General features: G+C 42.2%; 1 protein-coding gene across 1 annotated transcript; it reads right to left on the bottom strand.

Moving 5' to 3' along the window:
* Positions 1 to 240: 240 nt before the first annotated feature.
* On the bottom strand, positions 241 to 20,142 carry ret (ret proto-oncogene receptor tyrosine kinase). Its single transcript, XM_071481376.1, has 20 exons — positions 19,883 to 20,142; positions 10,199 to 10,441; positions 9,646 to 9,939; positions 8,987 to 9,225; positions 8,686 to 8,881; positions 8,399 to 8,598; positions 7,048 to 7,324; positions 6,661 to 6,792; positions 6,090 to 6,200; positions 5,877 to 5,990; positions 5,482 to 5,726; positions 5,242 to 5,389; positions 5,017 to 5,124; positions 4,720 to 4,934; positions 4,337 to 4,459; positions 4,175 to 4,245; positions 3,132 to 3,269; positions 2,892 to 2,991; positions 2,093 to 2,240; positions 241 to 1,236 (listed from the first exon to the last, which is right to left on the bottom strand). The coding sequence occupies exons 1-20, from the start codon at positions 19,944 to 19,946 to the stop codon at positions 1,079 to 1,081; spliced, it is 3,324 nt and encodes a 1,107-aa protein (XP_071337477.1). The 5' UTR covers positions 19,947 to 20,142; the 3' UTR covers positions 241 to 1,078.
* Positions 20,143 to 20,946: the final 804 nt, after the last annotated feature.

The following is a 20,946-nucleotide window of genomic DNA, read 5'->3' as shown; positions in this document are numbered from 1 at the left end:
TACTACTGCATATATATGAATAATGATTTAGAAATAAACATCTCTGCAAACAAAAATGTGTAGTAAACAGCTCGTGTCTGGAGGTGAACAGAGGCTTAACATTAATTATTAATGTTATGTAATAAATTATGTAAACCACCAAAGAGAAGTTGCATTTTGTTGATTGTATAAAAAAATCAAAACAAAACAGAAATTAACTACTACTTTTACTGCTTTCAGAGATATGGAGGTGAACAGACGTACTGCATATTTTTAATGTTTATTATTAATTGGAACATAATCAAATAATAACAACATAACAATGATAACACTCATTAGTTTACATAATCATACTTTTTCCACAAAGACTGCAATTACAATGAATGAAAAAGTGAACTGTAGTCTGACACAGGACATGGTTACAATCTACATTAAGTGTCATGTCCTTACACTGGAGTAGCACTCACTAGTTGATATTTTTCATGTAAAAAAAAAAAAAAACAAGAACAAAAAGCAAGGAAACCGTTCACTGAACATGTCTGTGTTACTTTTCTTTGGCAACAACAGTTCTGAAACATCTTGTGGGAGAAACACAAAATGGGTCTTTGACATTTTTGAGGAGCACAATCCTCCTACAGTAGAAACTTTACATTTTCAGAACAAGTTCAGCATTTTGCTTTTTCTCCACTCAACCCCGGCTGTCTACAACAACAGGTGATGGTAAAGACGTCCCCTTTAATTCCTGGGCTGGAACAAGATCTTCACAGTCGCACATTAATAATCGGAGGCTATTGTAGAAGCGGCACAGGCACTTAAAAGACATTGACACTGACATACAATCTGGTACAATAGTCATGCAGTGATACAACTTGGCCAACATGACCCATGAGGTAATAATTAACATACTGAAGAGCAGAATGAAGCATGGTCTATGTTGATCCAGCCAGTTTTGCAGCAGAAGACCTCAGTTTTAAACCTTGAATACCCATGCAACAGAAATAAAGGGGAACCAACTTTAGCATCAGATTGTATATGTACAGTCTCATAGAAATATATACATCTACCGATTTGTCATCTTTTCTACAGTGTTGGTTTGTCTTTAGCTATCGAGCTTGTCCACAGCTTTTGCGGGTGAGGGCAAAGCCATCCAGTTTGCATAAACACTATCATTGGCATATCTTGTAAAGACTGGATTAGTGGCATCATGTCTGTTCAGCGGTACCGGGCTCTTCTCAGGCCAGTTCGGGTATGACATGCCTAAAAACGAGAACATATCATTTTTCTGCACTCAGTGAAAGGTAAACAGCGTGCAGACAGTAAGGCTCTCAAATCAAACTCTGCAATGCCTGTCTCTGAAAAGAGTCCCGATCTGACTCTCTGAGGTGTAAAGTTATGGCTTTGTGTATGATAGATAAAATAAAAAGATAATATAATACATTATATATTGTATTTTATTATTTTTTTTTATGTATCAAGGCTCACGTCCGTGTATTTGACCTATGGCTGCCTTCCTGTATCTGTTCAGAAAGTCACTTGAGAGTTGCATTCAAAAGCCTTACTGTTCCTCTGTTCAACATTGTGGAATCATTATTGATTAATTATTGATCTGATATACATTAGAAATTTAAAACAATCTGGAATTGAAACCGCAGTGAGTGACTGATTCAACAAGGACCTGTTTCAAATGTTACACAGTGTTTCGTCCAATGCAAACAAATGATGAAAAGTTGACAAATGGAGTGTGATGGAATGAAAAAATGAACTATGTACAAATAAAATGCAGATGAAGCATGAGTATGAGCAATGCCTTATAAATTATGAATGATGGTTATATTCAATATTTACAAATGTGGCATTTTTTGGTTCAGCATTCATGTACATTAGAATCAGGTCCAAATAAAATAAAAAAAGTCGACACAAGATCTTTTTTTTTTCACTGAGCCTCTCATTTACGATGAAATGGGAGATATGTCAGCATTAATCAGCAAAAGGCATGCCTAGATCACAGTCACGCACACTTGACTATGGAAAAGCCAATCACAGCTTGCCAAAAAAGAGAGCTTGTGTTGTGTGTCCTGTTTCTAAAATCTAGTAAATGCATGGGAGATTCTACCATAGAGCTTGTTTTCAATCCATGTGGAGGGGAGGGTTCGTGGGAGAGGGGCGTTATTACAGTCCACTAGTGGTGTGTCCTCTTCAGAGAGGGCGTCGTCGTACAGCAGGGCGTCAGCCGGCGTGGATGCTGCAAGGTCCAGGTAATCCTGACAAGAGCAGACGAGGGTGTGATTAGGCTGATTAAGGAGGTGAGGAGCCTCAGCACGCTAAGGCCGAGTGTGCTCATATTAAAGCTCACACGTGCATTGACTGAAAGACCCTGCAGACATTTGTGCAAAACCCATTCTCTTTATTACATCCAGTGACTTGCCCCATTATCTCTTTTTGATAACAGTGAAGAAGTAGCCTGCTGCATTCTGGGATGTCTGCATTCCCTGTGTCCTTAAATGCTCTATATTTAGCCTCACTTCAACAGCAGGAGCCTGACTGGAATGCTCTGTGATTACGCTGCCCAAGCCCACATTTTAGGATTGCTCTTCAAACGCTAATTATGGTATCTAAAAACATTTGGGAAGAGTGACAGATCACTCAGTGAAGCAGGCGCAGCATGTGTTTGTGTTTATGCAGGGCATGTTGTCCAGCAGAAATGATATACTGCTCATTCTGGGCTCGCTGCAAATCCAAAAGGAGCAGAAAGCTGAAAACACTAACTTCAGATTGTCAGATCCCAGTGATGCATCACCGAGGGTTTGTCAACATTGCTCCAGTAATGCATGGAAAGAGGCTGATAAATAGCAGTTTTTCCTGTGCAGGACTGTGAATAACTTATTATAATGTATTGTATAGCTTCACCATACCCGACTTTTCACCATCATCTTTTCCAGTTCTTTGCTGATGTCTGAGAAAGTTGGCCTCTTGTCTGGTTCTTGTTTCCAGCATCGAAGCATGAGGTTATACCTGTAGAGGAAAACATTTCTAAGTGGGTGAAAGAAGCATCATGTAATCCTCCCAACAGAGTCATTTTCCACGACTGATTGTCTGTTAATGTGTTGGAGGGGCGTTATTGCTCCCTCCAGAAACGAGGAGAGGCAGCTTACATTTCCTCCGAGCAGTTCTCTGGTCTCTCCATCCTGTAGCCGGTCTTGAGGAGGTTAAAGAGGCGTTCAGGAGCGATACCTGGGTACGGATTTCCTCCCAGTGTCACTATCTCCCACAGTAGCACGCCAAAGGACCAGCTTAGAAGAAAACACAAGAGTGTAAGAACATTTAAATCTGTGTGTTAAAGAAAGATCAACATGTAGGGAAATATCCTTGTTCGCCTTCCTGCCAAGAGTTGGGTGAAAAGATTGACACCTCTCTAATATCAGTCTGTTAAAGAGGCTATTTGTCAGATTTCTCTGAATGTGGTTTCTTGCCAGGAGCGGTTGGTGGTGATTATCACTTGACAAAAGCTTCGGCCGTTGTTGCATTTACAAGACAAGGAGTTATAATAAGCTACGTCTTCAAGGCAGATCGGAGGCTACAGTGAGTTGCTAGTAGAAAGTGATCAGACAGCTAGCAGGTTAGCATGCTAACCTCAGTAGAAGAAAAAGAAGTGATATAGACAAGTTAACATTGGTGTTGCCACCTCTGGAGACAGCTGTTTGGGAATAAAGGTATAAAGTTTGTTTCTACTAGACTGATACGTAAACAGCAGTTAATGCCAACATTAGCTATGTAGCAATAGCAAAACTTACAAATAGCTCCTCTAAATATGAAGCTACAGTCAGCAGCGGGTTAGCTTATATTAGCACAAAGAGTGGAAACAGGGAATTAGCTAGTCTGATATTTTTAGTTTGTTACAAACTGCGTGATTTCCTTCTGTTTTTTCAGTCTTGTTTTTGAATGGATTCAACAAACGAGATATATCATATCACCTGGTGAGTTTTCGAAGCGCTGGTAAACAGATTCTTTTAGCTAAGAATAGAGGTATGCTAATTGTTTCCTCCTATTTCCAGTCTCTATGCTACTAATGTAATCATCTAATCATCTTCATATTCACTGTGCTGATACTGGCATCAATCTTCTCATCTACCTTTCACCAATAAATCAATACTGCCCAACATGTCGAGTTTGTCCTTAATATGATGATAATACTCACACATCACTTTGTGTTGTATAAATGTGATCAAACAAGGACTCTATTGCCATCCATTTAACAGGGATACGGCCCTGGAAAACAGAGAGAAAGCTTCTTATTTTTCAGTTGAAAGCTTGTACAAATAGCTCCTTTAAATTTTACTTTTCTGTCTCCTTTCTTTACCTTGCTCCTCTTCACATATGAGTCCTCTTCATACACATCTCTGGAAAGGCCAAAGTCTGAGATCTTCATCTTCCTTCCTTCAGCTACAAGGACATTTCGTGCTGCAAGGTCCCTGTGAACAAGCTGTTGGACCAAAATACTCATTTTATTATCTCTTTGTCTTCAACTGACAATTCAACTACTTGAAGTGCTTGAGTTACAACTGAATCTTCAAAGCCTTTCAATTAAACTGATCTTTAAGCTTCACTCAATACTTAGACTTTAACTGAAACACGAGCACTTCTTTCAGTATTTTTATTTCAACTGCAATCATAACATTTTCAGAAATTATTATTTCATCTGTTTTCTTTAGAAAATGCAACCTCTTCTAGTTTATCAAGTACCTTCATTTCAGCCAGGTACTGCATGCCTCTGGAGATCTGCCATGCAAAGGAGATCAGGTCGCCCATGGTGAGTGCCCTGTCGTCTGGGTTCTCCAGATAGCTGGAGTTTCGGTTGGCATCCCTGCCCATGTAGCTGGGGCCAACTTTCCGACTCTCGCGCAGGAAGTTTCGTAGTGACCCATACTTGGCATACTCCACGATCAAATACAATGGGCCTATTCAGAGAAATGCAGAACTCAGACTCCATGTGCAACACACATGCCCTGAGAGAGGATGGCAGGAGGACTGAGGTCTTACCATCTTGGCTGCAGGCTCCGTACATCTTAATGACGTGTGGATGGTTGACTTGCTTCAGTAAAGTGAATTCTGACAGCAGGTCTCGCAGCTCACTATGCGAGGCGTTCTCTGTTACGGAAGAAAAGCAGAGATTGTGATGATGAAACCATTCATCTCTTCAGACATTCACTCCTCATATATCACCATCACTTCCAGGCTTGTCAAGGAATTGCTGGCTTGTCTTACCTTTAAGCATTTTCACAGCCACTGTGGTGTAACCTGCTTTTCCTTTCAGTCTGAAGGCTGTTGCCTTGACCACTTTCCCAAACTCTCCTTCTCCTAAAGTCTTGCCAAGCACAAGGTTTTTACGAGGAAACTCCCACTTTGGATCCTCCTGTTGAAACAACGTGACATTTCTGACCTCAATACACATTACAGAGGTAAAAAAAAAAGAAAGTCTGTCTCAGGTTGAAAGAAGCAGCTTACAGGTATTTTAAAGGTGTCAGTCTCGATGGATTCCTGTGAGCCCCGGCGTACGTTGTTAGCAGGGAAACTGATGGGATAGGCCTGAGCGGGCCGACGGAAAGTCATCTCTGCAGAGGCGATCGGAGGCTTGGGCGAGTTCTTGTGATACCGGTGGATAAAGTATGAGGACAGGAGGATGGAGACGACGAAGGAGAGCAGTAGAGATGTAGCGATGATGGTCTTACACATGTCGTCACATATCACCTCTGGAGGAGAGGATGATGCACAAAACTGTCATTTTTCAATAAGGCAGCCATCACCTTCTGGTTCATTCTCAAGATGACATAACACAGGACCTTGTGGAGACAGTATTTCACTCCATTACCAACAGTTTTGGGTGATTTACGACAACTCACCCTCAATATCATCCTTCTCACAGAAGCATTTCTCAGTGTAGCAGTAGCAGGTTCCATAACCAGCCTTGATCCCGTTCCCCAAGCCTCGTTCATGACCTCCGATCACAGCTTCCTCTTCAGAGATTCAAATAAAATGGTCAAAATGGTTTTATTCACGTGATAGAAATTGTGCTTTTCATCTTTAAGTATTTGCAGTGAATACATGTTTCATACTTGTACAGTCTTGGGGACATATCGACATATCTATTCTTTCCACTGCATCACAAAAGCTATCGGGGCACGTCCGCAGGTCAGGGGAGCAGGTTGAGTAGTTTTCAGATATTCCTGAAATGTGAAAAGGGGAGGTGGGATAACAGATCACACCACATGACAAACTAAACCACATGCAATTCATTGTGAAAAAAACAAATTCTGAAGTTTGGTTAGTTTGTCTTGATGTTAGCCAGAAAATTAAATCCTTAAGGGTGAAAAATGTATCTCTTCAAACAACAGTACATCTCTAGCTCCGGCCATCATGTGGTGCTGTTAGTGCTTGTGCTTATCAAAATTAAGACCACATTTTTCCATGACTCTTGCTTCCAGTTGCAAAAGGATGTGACTGTAAAATGCACACAAGCCTTTAATTTGTTCCATTGCCACAGCTATGGGAAACATTTTCTCAGTCATGGTCTCATTTGGTTCTAGTTAAATTACTCCAAGGTCTCATAATTAATATGGACATGATTTGGTGATGTTAAATCAGCTTTTATTTGCTGATGGAAAGTGTTGATTAAATAAAATGCACCTTTCTCTGTGCCTTGCCTCCACTGGCATCTCCCCGTTGTCGCCCCCAGGCCTCGGACAGACTCACAGTCTCCTCGCTGTCTGTTCTCTGCACAGGACAGGAACTGCTGCCTCTCCTGGCTGACCTTGTTTGCTATGAACAGCAGAGCCAGAGCGACACATAACCAATTCTTTAAAAGGCATCTGGGAGAAGGGGAAACTGTTGAAAATCTGCACTGAATTAGTCAACCACAAGCTGTCTCCCAAATAACTGTATCACTAATGAAAGATCTTTTGCCTCTAAACATGAGCGTTTACTAATGTAAAATTAAAACTTGGCACAGATTAGATTGCTATGTTAAAATTTCCTTTTAAAAACTTTGTTGAGATGTTACACCGTGTCTGTTACCATCTAGTAGGACGTGGATCTGCGTGCTGGCCTCCTGCTGTGTGTTCTCCTCCTGAGCCACAACAAGGTACTGCAGGTCCTGGCACTCGGGCCTGCGCAAGGCCTCCGTGTCGTTCACATAGAGCAGTCCCCACATCTCGCCGGGAGCCTGGGAAATGCTTATGGCTGTGTAGCAGGACTGCAAGTCAGCGGACACGTTCCTGTCTGGCACCTCGAGCCGGTATGTGACAGTGAAGCCATCGAACTGCTGGCAGTTTTCCACACAGACTCTGCCAACCTGAGAGGAAAGGCAACATTAACATACAGGGGTAATGTAAGTGAGAGGACCTCCAGCAGGTGGCAGTCTCAATATATTTGTGAGTGAGTCAGCACTAAGTCATATTTTTAAGCTGTTTAAATGGCTATGGTTTCTATATGGTGAATAAAGTTCACACTATAACACTCTATAACATTTGAGAGTTAAATTTATCCTCTTACTTTGAGGCATTTCAGCCACTTCAGTGACATTGAGTCGGGTACTGGACTGTAATCACACCCTTAAAGGTTTTTACCCTCTGTTGACTTTGCTTCCCAGTGAGTGAGTTACTGCGTGTACTAAAACAGCTAGAACTGAATTAATTTTTTGATTCATTAATTGTCCATACCACGTATCCTTTTGAAGGTTGTGGGAGGGCTGCAGCCAATCACAGGTTGCCAGTATATCACAGGGCTGACATAGAGACAAACAGCCATTCAGTTAACCTAACCAGCATATCAGTGGATTTTGGGAGAAAGCTGGAGTACCAGCCGGCAGGCAACAGTGCTAACCAGTGTTTGTTTTTTTTTAACCATAAACATTCAGGCAAGAAACCCCCCTTTAAAGGTTTTATCTCCTGCTACACCAAAATTTGTATTGGGAAAATTACCAGCCACCTAAAACAACACATTAGCAGGCACAAGGTTGGAATAAGACACCAGGATGTGAAGTATTGTGTCATTTTTAGTTTATTCTCTCACAGTTTTTTGGGTATCGAAACCACTGATCTCCATTGAGGGAGAAATACTGATAAATGCTTTGCCAAAGGGAATTTTTGCGGATCGACAACCTAAGGGCTTAGGGAGGGAAAATGTATCCGCTCTGTGCATATTCTGCATGTCTCATACTCTGATGAAGATTTTTCAGTCATCAGTGACACTGAAACTTCACGAGGAAGAGACTTCATAGCCTCTATGTTGAGGAGGAGTTAACTGCAGTGACCAGTAACTCGTATCACACACACATGGGTATGTGAATAATGTTTATGATTACATGTCTTCCTATTCTAGACTAAACAGGGAGTTTTGGATCTGTGTGGTAAGTGGCCACGAGCACCTGTGAATAAACAGAAGCTCTGCGTCTCAGTGTGAACATCTGTGTGACGTTGGCGAAGCGGATCTGGACGGGTAAGATGGTGACGTTGAAGTGCAGCAACACTGTTCCCTCCAGACCAGGATAGGTTGTGTCATTGACCAGGTAGTCCAGCTGCACCGTGCGAGTCTCATTCACATGCAGGTTCCTCTTCAGGACAAGCTCTGAAATCAGAGAAACAAACATGTACACATGTAAAACGTCTCCTCAAAACCACAGTGTTTTGATCTAAGTACCTCTGGGTTACTCACGGTAATTGTGGACGGTCTCTCGAATGCTTCCATGTGCAGCTTTCTTTTCACTGAAGGTGCCTTTTATGTCAAACATTTTGTTTAGCCATGGGTCACTATTGAGCAGAGTGCCCACATACTTATTGTGACTCTGGTCTATGGGATAGATGGGGGTCAAATCCCTGTCAAAGACGAACAAGGTTCCAAAAGATCCACCCTGGAAAAAAACAAACGAGAAAGTGAGAAACTGAATCTTGAAGATGTGAAGACGATAAAATCAGCCAACATTAAAAACTGCTCAGTGTTATAGTCGTCCTCTCACCTTTGTCCGATTGAAGCTGATGACAGTATCTGCTGTGTCTGTTCCGTTCACATACGGTGCGTTGTCGTCCTCATCGTTGACAAAAACATCCAGCGAAGTTTCCACCTTGGTGATGACCGACTCTGTTTGGACGGTGCAGACCAGCAGGAGTCTGTAACACTCACTTTCCTCGCGGTCCAACGGGGCGGTCACCACCAGCTCTGTGGTGTTCTCATTTACAGCAAATGGTGCTGGGGTATCTGTCGACAAGAGGAAGAGCAAAAATCATGTGTCTCCAAACACTGTATGAATGAAGTACACTGAGTCCGAGATGGTACAGGGGTGATTTAAAGCAAGACTGTAACTTTTGCAACAGCAGCCAATGTAGCTACAATGACTTTAATAGTACAATAGTATTTAGCTACAGTCGTACAGTAAGCAGAGTGGCTCAGTAATGTGTCTTATGCAGTGACATTTACCTAAAATTTGCTAATACATCAGCCACCATAAGCTACTGGTCACACCAGACCACATGAGGCTGTAGCAGTAAAACCAGTGAATGGACTGAATTGAGCATTGGTGCATTTTATGGTTCATGAGTTCAACTTTGCATTTGTAAGAGGAAGAATGTGTTATTTCTTCTTTCAAACGTTACAAACTCTCTCTTTAACGTGTCTAACCTGACTCCACATTGTAAGTGATGGTGTAGTTGGGACAGACGTTGACTCTGGTGAGGCGTCGGAGTTGCCGTAGGGCCCCGGGGAACCTGTTCTCCATTATGTGGGGGTTGGAGGTGTCTCTGTGCGGGAAGCATAGCTCCTTCATATCTGTCTGAGAACACTGTGGCAATGTGGCGTTGACAAAGTCCAAGGTGATCCGAAGGGAGTTTCTGTTGCCGCAATGGGACCTCTTGGAGGGGTTGGGTAAAACCATGGCGTGGAGGACCAACTTCTTCACTGACCATGAATGTTGATCTGATGAGATGCACGGCCAAGACAAAAACAAGAGACATTTTAATCTCAGACAGTGCTCTTTTTGTTGACTGCACTCTTTTTTTCCCCTGAATGCAATTACATTATCGTCCCAAAGGCAGAAACCCAAACACAGAGCCAAAGCATTATTTGTATGCAAGGAGCACAAAGGTCCAGAAACTAATTTACTCTCATGTGCACGGCACACCTGGCACTGAAACAGGAATATACATTACCATGAAAATGCTTGCATCCAACTCACTTGGGAAGGCGAAGTCGCTCTCCTCCAGGGTTTTGTTCAAGGACAGTACTCCAGTGTTGACGTCCAGGTGGAACCAGGAGCTGTGGGGCAGACGTTTGAGAGAGTTCCAGCACAGGTAGAAATGCGGCCGCTCGGTGTCTCTGTCCAGCATGGCGTGGACCTGGAGGATCGGCGTACCTGCCGTCTGGCCGACATATACCGTCTCGATGTACTCATTCTGAGGGAAGTACAGCCCTGTCACTCCTGCAGGAAGAAATAACCAGATGTTTCAGAACAGGCAGCCAAGTGAATCACAGGGGAACTCAGCCATGTTCCCTTTAAGGAAAACTGAATAATAAGGCCTGAAATCACTGCTGAGACCCGGTCTTATTACAGAGCAGGATATCAGCAGTTATCAGACATCTCTTTCTGGATATTTAATTGTGACAACAATAGCCACCGACATCACTGTCTGGGCACTGAATGCAAATTAACACATACATGAAATATGACAGGTTTGTTTTGTTTTTTTGTTCTCCTTTGATGCATCTTTCATCTCCTGTTAGCGGAAATTGAAAGGAGGGTTCAAATGACACTTATGCAGCTCTTTTAATGAATTTCTCCTGTGGTCAATAACATGTGGTTTCCGATTCTCCTTGTATTCACCTTGAGAAGTTTAATTACAAGGGATAACATGATATGGAGGATAAATGAATCATTACCTGTCAGAAGGGAGTGTGGGGTGTGTATGTGCATGTATGTGTTGGGGGTAATCCATAAAGAGCCATAGCAGGCTGTGTGTTTTACAGGAAAATGGAGATACGAGTGTTCCTCCTGTAATTATATCCCTGTTATGTTCCTCTTTGACGACAGTAGGCGACCATTTAGGGAACGCACTAATGTCATTAGCAGACAGCAAAACTAGATTTTCTATTTCTGTTGGTGCAGTTGAGGCTTTGGCTCTGGTTTCAGACATTGATTTAATTTTGTGGGGCTTGGATGACAGGAGGCTGAGCTGATGGATAAAATGTGGCCGTCCTTCCTGAAGGATAGAGATGGAGATACACTCAGGGAGGCTGCAGCCCCTTTTTATTAAAAGTGTTCCTGAAACAAAAACAAACAGCGAGCCACTTGTTTGTTAATACTGCTGGGATGGAGGAAGTCAGTTTCATGAAGGATAACATTTTAGGGATGACTTCCCATTTCCTGAATCTATCACAAACAAATAGAGCCATTGGTGCTCATGTATTGAGGCCTTATTTGAGCAGAGTCAGATGTAGAGATCTGCCAGATGACACCCAGAGTGGGTTTGTTATGGTCAAAATCTGCCACATCTGCTTTTTTTTTGTGGATCTTTTTTTTCTTTTCTCTATTATTTGCAGGTTTTGGTACAATCAAGACAACATTGCTTGACAAGGCTTTAAAAAAACAAAAATAAAACACATAAGAATTTTCATGTAGGCAATAGGTCATTCATTGATTTCAAATTGTTTGCAGTGGTGGATATGGTATTAAGCAAGAATTTAAATTAGGATGATTAAAATGGTTGTGTTTGTTTCCACCTGAGTTGCACAGTAAAGTATATTATTCAAAGTGAAGTTAGGATGTTACCAAACAAGGGGTAATGAAAACTGATTTTAATTACGCTGTTTTACACTTGGGACAAGAGCTGAAAATTAGCATTAGCTGTAAACTCTCTGTGCAACACATCACTTTCATGCTTTGTATTGGGAATATGGTAAATTAAACTAAACTAAAATCAAGATGTGGATAACAAACCAGAATATTTTGGCATGAAGAGAAGATGAAGATGACTTGAAGATTTTCCTCTTCAGTTAAATTGTAACTGAGTTGTTTGATACCTCTGCACTCTGGGCATGAAACACTGCATTACTTCTAATGCAACAAAATAATACAGTACAGTGGGAGGCAGAAACAAAATGGTTCAACATGGATGAACGGCCTTATCACAGTAATACAACATGTTCCCTGTTAAATGTATTAGAAACATTGTAAATGTGAATCTCAGCAACACAAGAATTCATTAGTTGCACGTGCAAAACAACACAGAGAGTATGTGGGAAAATATGGGAGGTGAAACAATTCATTCAGGCTCTATACTTAAAATGACCATTAGAGGGAGCCATTATCACACTGACTGACAGGGGCGCCAACCTGACAGAGTGGAAAACTGCTCCTTGATATTTATCATAATCCGTTATTGCACTAATGTCTGCATTGATTTGATGAGATGCTAAAGATCTACTTGTTCATTTGTGTTTTTAATAAGCTAGAAAAGTACGAGTTTCCACAGAACTTTATTAGATAAATACGGAAAATTAATCCACAGAAATCTTACACATGATATCGTCATGAATCAAACAGAGTAGATGACAGCAGCTCTACAAATAAAACTAGAAGGTCCAACGTGTTAACCAGCAGGAGCCGTGCACATTTATGAATGCTGGCCTTGGCTCTGAGCCATGCTGGCTGCTGGACCCCATGCAACACAATTCGTTTATATCATTCAAAATTCAATTTCTTTCCAGGACCGAGGCCAACAGAAAGCAAGCAGTTTATATCAAAACTAATTAATTGAATGGATCAAGCAGGCCCCTCTTAGCAAATGGCATCTTTTGTCTGTGAAGCCATGATGACGATTTTCCAAAGCATGAATCATTAGCTTCCACAAATGATGCACAAGAATGACGGAAACACAGATAGTAATGACATTTCACCTCTTAACACCATGCACGGATAATGATTTTAAAAGTAAAAGCTGCAGCACATGTTGTATTCCCATGCTGTGTCTCTGGAACACTGAAAAATACTCTTCTCAGATTTAAGCGTGAAGCTGTTTTTGCCTTGACGTGCCGTAACTCAAAGTGTGCAAACATTAGCATCGTGAGCAGACCTTTTACAGCCTTCAAACACCTATAAAACTGATCCTCAGCTGCAACATACTGTGTCATTTCTTCAAAAGCTGGAGTAAGTAATTTTGCAAACAAAGCCAGTGTTTGAACAGCAGGACTCTTGTAGCAATCCATGTTTACAATAGATATCATGTGCTGCTGAGTGGACAGTGACATTGGACTTGTGCAGGGATGAAAAACAACAATGGAAACCCCGCTAAGTCATGCTCTTCCTGGTTGTCTTTGATGAACGCAGTTTCCTTGAGTTAATTATGGCCTTTGTCTGTTTTGTCTCATATTTTAACAGTGGAAGGACAAAAAGGACAAAAACTCATCACCAAATCTGAAACCAAATGCTCAGTCAGCCACAGTCTGATAGGGTGGAACGCCCTCTCCGTCGTCCCAGACAAAGACAGGAACTCAATTAGCTCAATGCGTGCTTCGGCTGATAGATTTACCAGCTATGAGCTCATGTGCTGGAGGAACCCACAAGCTTACTAATCTACCTCTGTGGAAGCCTCAATGAAACAAAACATGGCTCTCCCAGACGTCCTCCACGAGCATCCTCGTCAAGAGCAAGGCCAGATCAAGAAAAGTGACTCGGCCCGGCTGCTGGGTGATTCATTCCCTCGCTAATCTTGTTCGCAGACTGGGGCTCCTGCGGTGCAGAGCTCAGCCCCATAACCTCTGATTCCCAAGGTCAACGTGCGCTGCATCGGTCCCTGGTAACGACCCATCGGGAAGGCCGTGTATCTGGCAGCAGACCAATCAATAACCGTACTAATCAACAGTGATGCTGATTGTATTCCACTGATGAGACAGACGAGGAGAAAAGGCTGAGGGCTGCATGTGTGCAATCATCTCTGCTGCACGGAACACGGACCCACTTGGTTGAGCTGCATGGCCACAGAAATATTACATCTGCAGTGTGGGTTTAATTTCACAGCCAGCTCCACAATTTGCTCCATCAATATCCACATTTTCAAAGAATCCATCATCTATTACGAAGCAGCTGCAGGGAGCAGCATTAAGGAGCATATCAGCCAGTTATATAATGGTGATATAAATACAATAAATATTATAATCACTCTGAAACCTATCACGATTACTCTGCCTCCAAAGATGTAACAGTTATGGGAATGGTTCTCTTCAAAGATTCAATTAACTAAAAAGCTGCACATTGGGCTATAATTCCACTTATGAAAGCTATTATTGATCATTTTGTTTTGAAAAGTCTCCCACTTGGTTTCCTGTGCCAGTATGCACAGTCATATCACGCCGGATCCAGAACCTGGATTTAATATAGTCGTGAGTGTGATGCTTTCAATCTCACAACAACGAGGTGCAATGGAGGAAAGAAAGTCATTTCCCGTCATGATGACAAAGCCATCAAACTTTTCATCAGAGTAATATGATATCTGATCCCAGTTTGGAGGGGGCAGTCAGGCTCCAGGTAGATTACTCAGTTTACCATGATGCATACCGTAACATAATAATCAATTACCCTGTAATGTAATCCAATTAGCCCTCAGAGAACACAAGAGCTGAGATCCAATGAACCATGTTCATCAGTCATCAAGAAATCTAATAGAACATCTCCTCAGGGATTCGCTGCAAGTATAAATTCAGTTGAAGAATTCCTCTGGGGGGACAGCGGCATCAAAAATTGAACATGTGGTACATAAGAGACTGAGTTTGAGTCATTAGTCTGCTTTGCTAAAACATCTCTCTCCTCATCAGAGCGGCCATGTAGGCAAAGGCTGTAACCGCCTGTGGCAAAATAAAGTAAAATCTTTTATATTTGCATAAATAAATCACTGCCACAGGTTTCATGAAGGTTTCAGCTGAGTACATGACTGAATATGAGAATCAAGGACTGACTTTTTAAACCTGACATTAACCGCGTCCACATAAAGAGCATATCTGCACCATCATTACCAAGAGAAACAGACTCGTCACATCTTAACGAGATCAAACACTAATCCGGTGAGAGCGTCTTCTGTGTGTCCAAGGACAGTGTGAGCTCCAGAGCCTAAAGCCATGCTGACACCTCTGAGGCTGGACAGGCACAGGGAAATGCTAATCTCAGCATGCTAACATGCTCACAGTGCTAACACTGTGACGTGTTTTGCAGGTATTTGGTCACAAAGCAAGTACTGGTGAAATTAAGATATTGACCTAATTAATAATAATAATAATTAATAATGATGATAATTGAGGTGCTCAGTCAAGGTTGGCGGATCATTGGAGACATCAGGGTTACTCTTGAGACTGATAACCAACAGGGAGGCTACCCCTGGAGCTACTAGCATAAAAAACAGGCATGCATAGGTCACGACTATAATCTACATATTTAAATCAAATGTTCTTGACGGTCTATAAAGAGGCCTGTTGTCCTACTGAAGTAAACATTTAATATTCTGATGAATTAAATATAAAACCTGTTAATTGTGGCAGTGCTTCCAGAGACTGTGTTTAGCATTTAGCATCATTAAATCTTCACCACATAAATTCAAATTAAAAAGACGACACTGTTTAGCTGAGCAGTGACTCTTTGTACCACTATTCTCTGACTGTTTGTTACATTGTGTGCCACCACATCTGGTTTCACAGGGGATGATGGATCACATTATGGAATCAGAGGGAGGGGGCGTCGCTTTATGGCAGAGGATGGAGAGCGCTGATCTTCCGGCACAAGTGGATGCGAAGCTTTCAGAGTTTCTGGCACTGGCAGGTGGCGGAACGTGGTGGAAAAATAATTTCCAACATGTTTACCCACCTCTTTAAAGTGGAGGTTGAAACAAATGGACACAGAGTGGAGCCAGGGTGGGGCTGGTGGAGGAGGGGCGAGCAAAAAACATCCTCTTTGTGATAAGAAGCACTGGGGTTTATGGGAAAAGGAGAATATGGACTTTGGTGTGCAACTGAGAGATAACTGAAATTTAACTTTGATTCATGTAAATGGAGGTTAGTTAATGATTAGAGCAGTTTAAAGAGCTGATGTGGGCCAACAGAACCAGCACTGAATAACACACTGAATAACCTTCATCAAAATTAAAATTTTTTATTATTAAGGAGAATTAAATACCTCTAAAATATTACCCTCCCTCACATTCATTTCTGCAGTGTCACACCGACCATGTGGATTCAAATGAGCTGAGCTCGTTCTTAGTTTTTGTTGATTGTTGTAAATGATGGGTCAAACACAGCGTGCATCGCTAGGCGACTGGAAAATAACTTGTCAAGACCCATGTGAAACGAGAGGACTAAATGCCCCGAGGGCGAAATTTCAATCAATGTCTCCTTGTCCTTTCACCACAGCAAATTAGATTCTACCCATGCATGAGAGGGAAGTGTGACCCTGAACTGACTAGAGGATCAGGGAGAGAGCTTTGACAGGTAGGAGCGGCATCCATGCAACGCCGGCAGCAGCAGAAGCAACAGTCCAGAGTCAGAGGCTGGGACTCGCAGCAAAGGCAGCAGTAATGAATCAGGCGGCGTCCCTCCATCTTAAATGAAACCACCAGTCCAGTTAGGTCGAAAACCGGGACGGGATGATACATTTTCGCAAACACTGTGCTGATTTAAAAATGCATAAGCTGGCAAACGGCGGAGCTGTAACAGGAGAGCCCAAATATCCAACTTTGAAAGGCTGAAACTGCTGCATCACGTCTCTGATCCTGATAAAACCTGACTGGATGATGATTTTACTGTCAGCTGCATTTATAGCATGTTCAGTGTTACTAATTAAATTCTTTTTTTTCCTGTAAAAGTATGTTAAAAACTTATTTTTTCCTGGCAGATTTGAGCGGAAGGAAGCTGAAGCCAGATGGTTGTGGTTTATATCATATGTTGAGGCATGTGTTGTATGCCAAAATTTTAAATGAATATTCTTGGGAAAAAAAAAAGAAAAAAAGAATCAAGTTTCTTTTTGCTAGAAACAGCTTTGACCGAGTTTCTTCCTAAGACAAAGAAATAAGCTCTGCTGCTTACACAATTTAATACCAAAGACAAACTCTCCAGCAAACAACTTGTATCATCGTGTTTTCCAATTATACTAAAAGAGACGTAGTGACAACACGAGTGGAAAATTGACTTAGATTTATAACACATCCATAGGCAACACAAGACACGGGCGTTACTGAATCGTGTAATATAATAAGGAGCTAAATCAAATAGCAGCAAGTATCAGATGAGATTTATTGGCCTGGTCCTTCTCAAAAAGCAAAATATGCTGATGAAAATCATCACTCTAATGCGAGGAGAAGGAGGAGCAGCTAACGAGGCTGCCACCGGGGCCTCCTCTGGGATGGAGCGGGGGGTCATCGCTGAGGATGACCACCCGGTTAAGGTTTCAAAGGTCAGAGGGCGAGGCAGGGTCAAAGATACAGTAGCAAGGTCACGGCGGAAGATAAACCGATCAATGCTTTTATGTGAAAACATCTGTGGTTCTTCTTGTGGAAGTGATGGATTACACAGGAGTGTCTGTTAAGAGGGTCTGGCTAATTTCGATAAAGGTTATTGAAAGCCGGTTCTGTTGACCTACATCAGTTGAGTCAAAGGCCATTTCAGGTGTCTTTCAGTTGCACACCAAAGTCCATATGCCTCCTGCTCATATCAGAATTCAAGACCTCAGTGACTTGGATCTTCTCCCAAACAACAACAAGAAAACATGTTTGCATCCAAACTGCCACCGGCTCCATGATCTCCACGTCCCAGCTTCTAATTCCAACTCTAATTTATGTCTCGAACTGCTTTATTTCTTCTACTTAACACTACTCCTCAGTGCAGGGCGACATCGCAGCCACATTTAAAAATGCTGATGACTCTTATAGTGAGCGCTGATTGCCAATTTCCTTTGTTTGATTACCTCAGCAAGAGAAACTAAACTAATCAGTAACCTGTAACAGTGAAGACTTGAATCACCCAACTCTCACTGATGCAACTTTTGTTTTCTACGACCTAAACAAGCAGTGTAACCATTCCTTAGATTCTGGCAAATATTCAATGACTTGCACTGTGACATTGGAGGTCATCTGTAAAATAATCTGCAAAATAATTTGATGATTTAAACCCTTTAAAAGGAAAGTAAAAACTGTAACTGATGTCAACAATCACAACATCCTCCAAAAGTGAGACAAACTCATCAGCCTGAACATACACAACAAAAATCAATCTGATGTGTCATTCTGGGGCCAGTTACGATCCGACCTGCAATCTGAACAGTGTGTGCACTTGTATAACAGGCGATATTTTCCTAAAGAAAACAAACAGCCAGTGTTTGCCCAGAGATAGGAGCAGCTGCTGCACACCTGCCTGCGGCTCGCTCCTTCTCCCCTCTGAACAAGTCCAGGTCTTTTGTTCCAGCAAAACAGGCAGGTGATGGACACGCCGTTCAACGCAGGGGTGTAGATTTCAGCACCCGTTTAATTACCACCTCGTCCTTGACACATGAAATTGAACTACACCGACCGTGCCCATCCATGAACGTGAGGAGAAATGTCTGCTTTGCTGACAGTACCCGTGGAAAAAAGAAGCAGAGCTGAGATGTAAATGTAGGTAGAGTGTGTGTGATAGCAGCATCACACTGTATCTGTGATGTGAATCTACTTCCCTCAGCCTCTTTGTGCTGAGAGCCCCACTGTCTGTCACAATGAAAAATAATCAGAGAGCGTTACACACAACTGTGGCACCTTAAAAATTTCATCAATCATTTTAACAACTCTGCAGGAAACTGCTCCCTCGGGCGATTACGTTGAAGCCTGAAGTTTAATGGTGAGCTCACTTCTGCAGACATGAAACCAAGATGATGATGATAAACTGAATTTTAAAAAAAATAAATAAAAGCACTGATAGTAAACTCTGTTAAGTCCAAAAACAAATTCAGGAATTCCACACAATGGCCTATATTTATCCAAGCATCACATCTGACATACTTGCTGCACACTGAGATTTGCACACTCCTGAGCTATGAGAGACACTTTAAATATAGACGTGCATGGGAGGACAGTGTTGGTACAGTTGGGCTGTGGGATTGTGAACGGGGATTATAATATTATGATATATGGCTGTATTCATTTGACACTAGGTCTCAATGTGCCATACCACACATAACAGTAACAGCCAGCAGCACACTTTCTGCAGCAGGAAACAGTGCTGGCATTGTGTTCCAGCCTTCCTTAGGAAAAGCCTCAAAAAAACTCACTCAGCTTCCAAAATGTTGCAATTTAGCAAAAGTAATTTAGCTTTGAACATGAGCGGCCAGTTTTATGTTAATTATCAGTTGCCATCTAGACTCCGGGTCCAATGTCTCTGTGTGCATCTGCTCAGAAGGCATTCCTCTTTGTATTTCTCTTTGTCCAGTTATTATTATTTTTCACCATCAGAGTCAGTTTTGCAGAGAATCAAAAATTTTGTGAATTGAAAGTGCATCCCAAGCCAAACATATTTTAGCTTCTGCTGTGCCCATACCACAAGTCACAGCCTTTCTGACTGACAGCAGGACAAGAGATCAACAAGATGCTCAAAAGAAAAAAAAGAATCTGTCAGGTGAACTGATAATAATTCAAAATGAGCAGAGGAGGGAAAGCAAACATAAATCCAAACGTTTTCTTCTGGGTTAAGAAATTAGATGAGATTTTTTATTTTATCATGTTTTGTTTTCATAAATAGCCACTGTGCATTTGGAAACATAGTCCACACTAGTGCAACACATCTAGTTTTTAATTGTGTCCAACTTGCTCTCCTGCTCCTCCAGCCCCAGGCTAAGCATTAAGCTGCTGGTGAACCTTACCTTCCAGCAGCAGCAGCAGCACCACGACCATGTTTCCCCGAGAGAAACCGCGACTCAGCCCCATCTTCGCGAACCATAAGTAAAAGTTTCTGAATGAAAACGCGATTCAAAAAAAGTTCCTTTGTCAGAAAAATTGAAGAAAGAAAAAAATTCAAACCGAGAGGTGCTGCATAAACCAGCGTGTGTCCCGTGTGCGCGGCTCCGGGCGGACGGATGAAGTCCTCAGTGTCCCGCAGACGCGCTGCTGTGTGCGGCTCCGCTGGCTGCTGCCGCGCTGACTGGCTGACCGGGGGGAGGAGGTTCACTGCTCCACCGCCCGCCGCTCCCCTGCTTCCGCAGCAGCAGGCAGCTACAGGAAATTTAAGAGCATAATTTAACAGCAGGTCAGTCATCTCATTAACACTCTGCGGGGGAAAATTATTAACAAATATCATTAAATGTGTAATGGCTCATTTTAAAGGTGCAGGCGCTGTTTTTGAAGGTATATCAGCTGTGCTTATGGTTATCAGCTCCATTTTAACAGACTTGTAATCATTTATGTGTGGAAATTTAATTTTAAAATAACACCATTCAGTAGCATCAGTGATATTCATATATTTATTTTGGTGGATTCAAACAGAATATTTCACACAGAAAGTGTCATTTGAGAAGGACAAAGTGGAGCAGCATCAAGTGGATTGAGTTTTTGGCACAATAATGATCCATTTCACTAATGAGACCAAAATTATATGGTTTAATGAGACTTCACCACTGACTACCAGACATCTGCAGTGTCTACTCAGCAGCTGTGAGTCTGAACTCTGTGGGGCCTTTCCCCTCTCAGGTCTGAGAGTGTGTCCGAGGCTGAAGGTTGCGTTGAAGTGTGGGATCTCTCTCTGTGACTAGGCACCATGGGGGGATGCACTGCTGTGACCTCGGGGCAGGACACCAGTCACTCACACAGAAATCACTCTCCAATCGATGTCTCTGCAGAAATACTGGAGCTCACTGAGCTGCAGAGGGAACGGCAGGTGATTTCACAACTTTAACCAGCTGGTAAAAACATATTACCCACACTGAACTTG

The sequence above is a fragment of the Trachinotus anak genome, unplaced genomic scaffold, assembly GCF_046630095.1.
Source record: "Trachinotus anak isolate AG129_WGS33_773 ecotype Australia unplaced genomic scaffold, CSIRO_AGI_Tana_v1 ptg000007l, whole genome shotgun sequence".
Classification (NCBI taxonomy): domain Eukaryota; kingdom Metazoa; phylum Chordata; class Actinopteri; order Carangiformes; family Carangidae; genus Trachinotus; species Trachinotus anak.
This window is presented reverse-complemented; position numbering and strand designations above follow the sequence as displayed.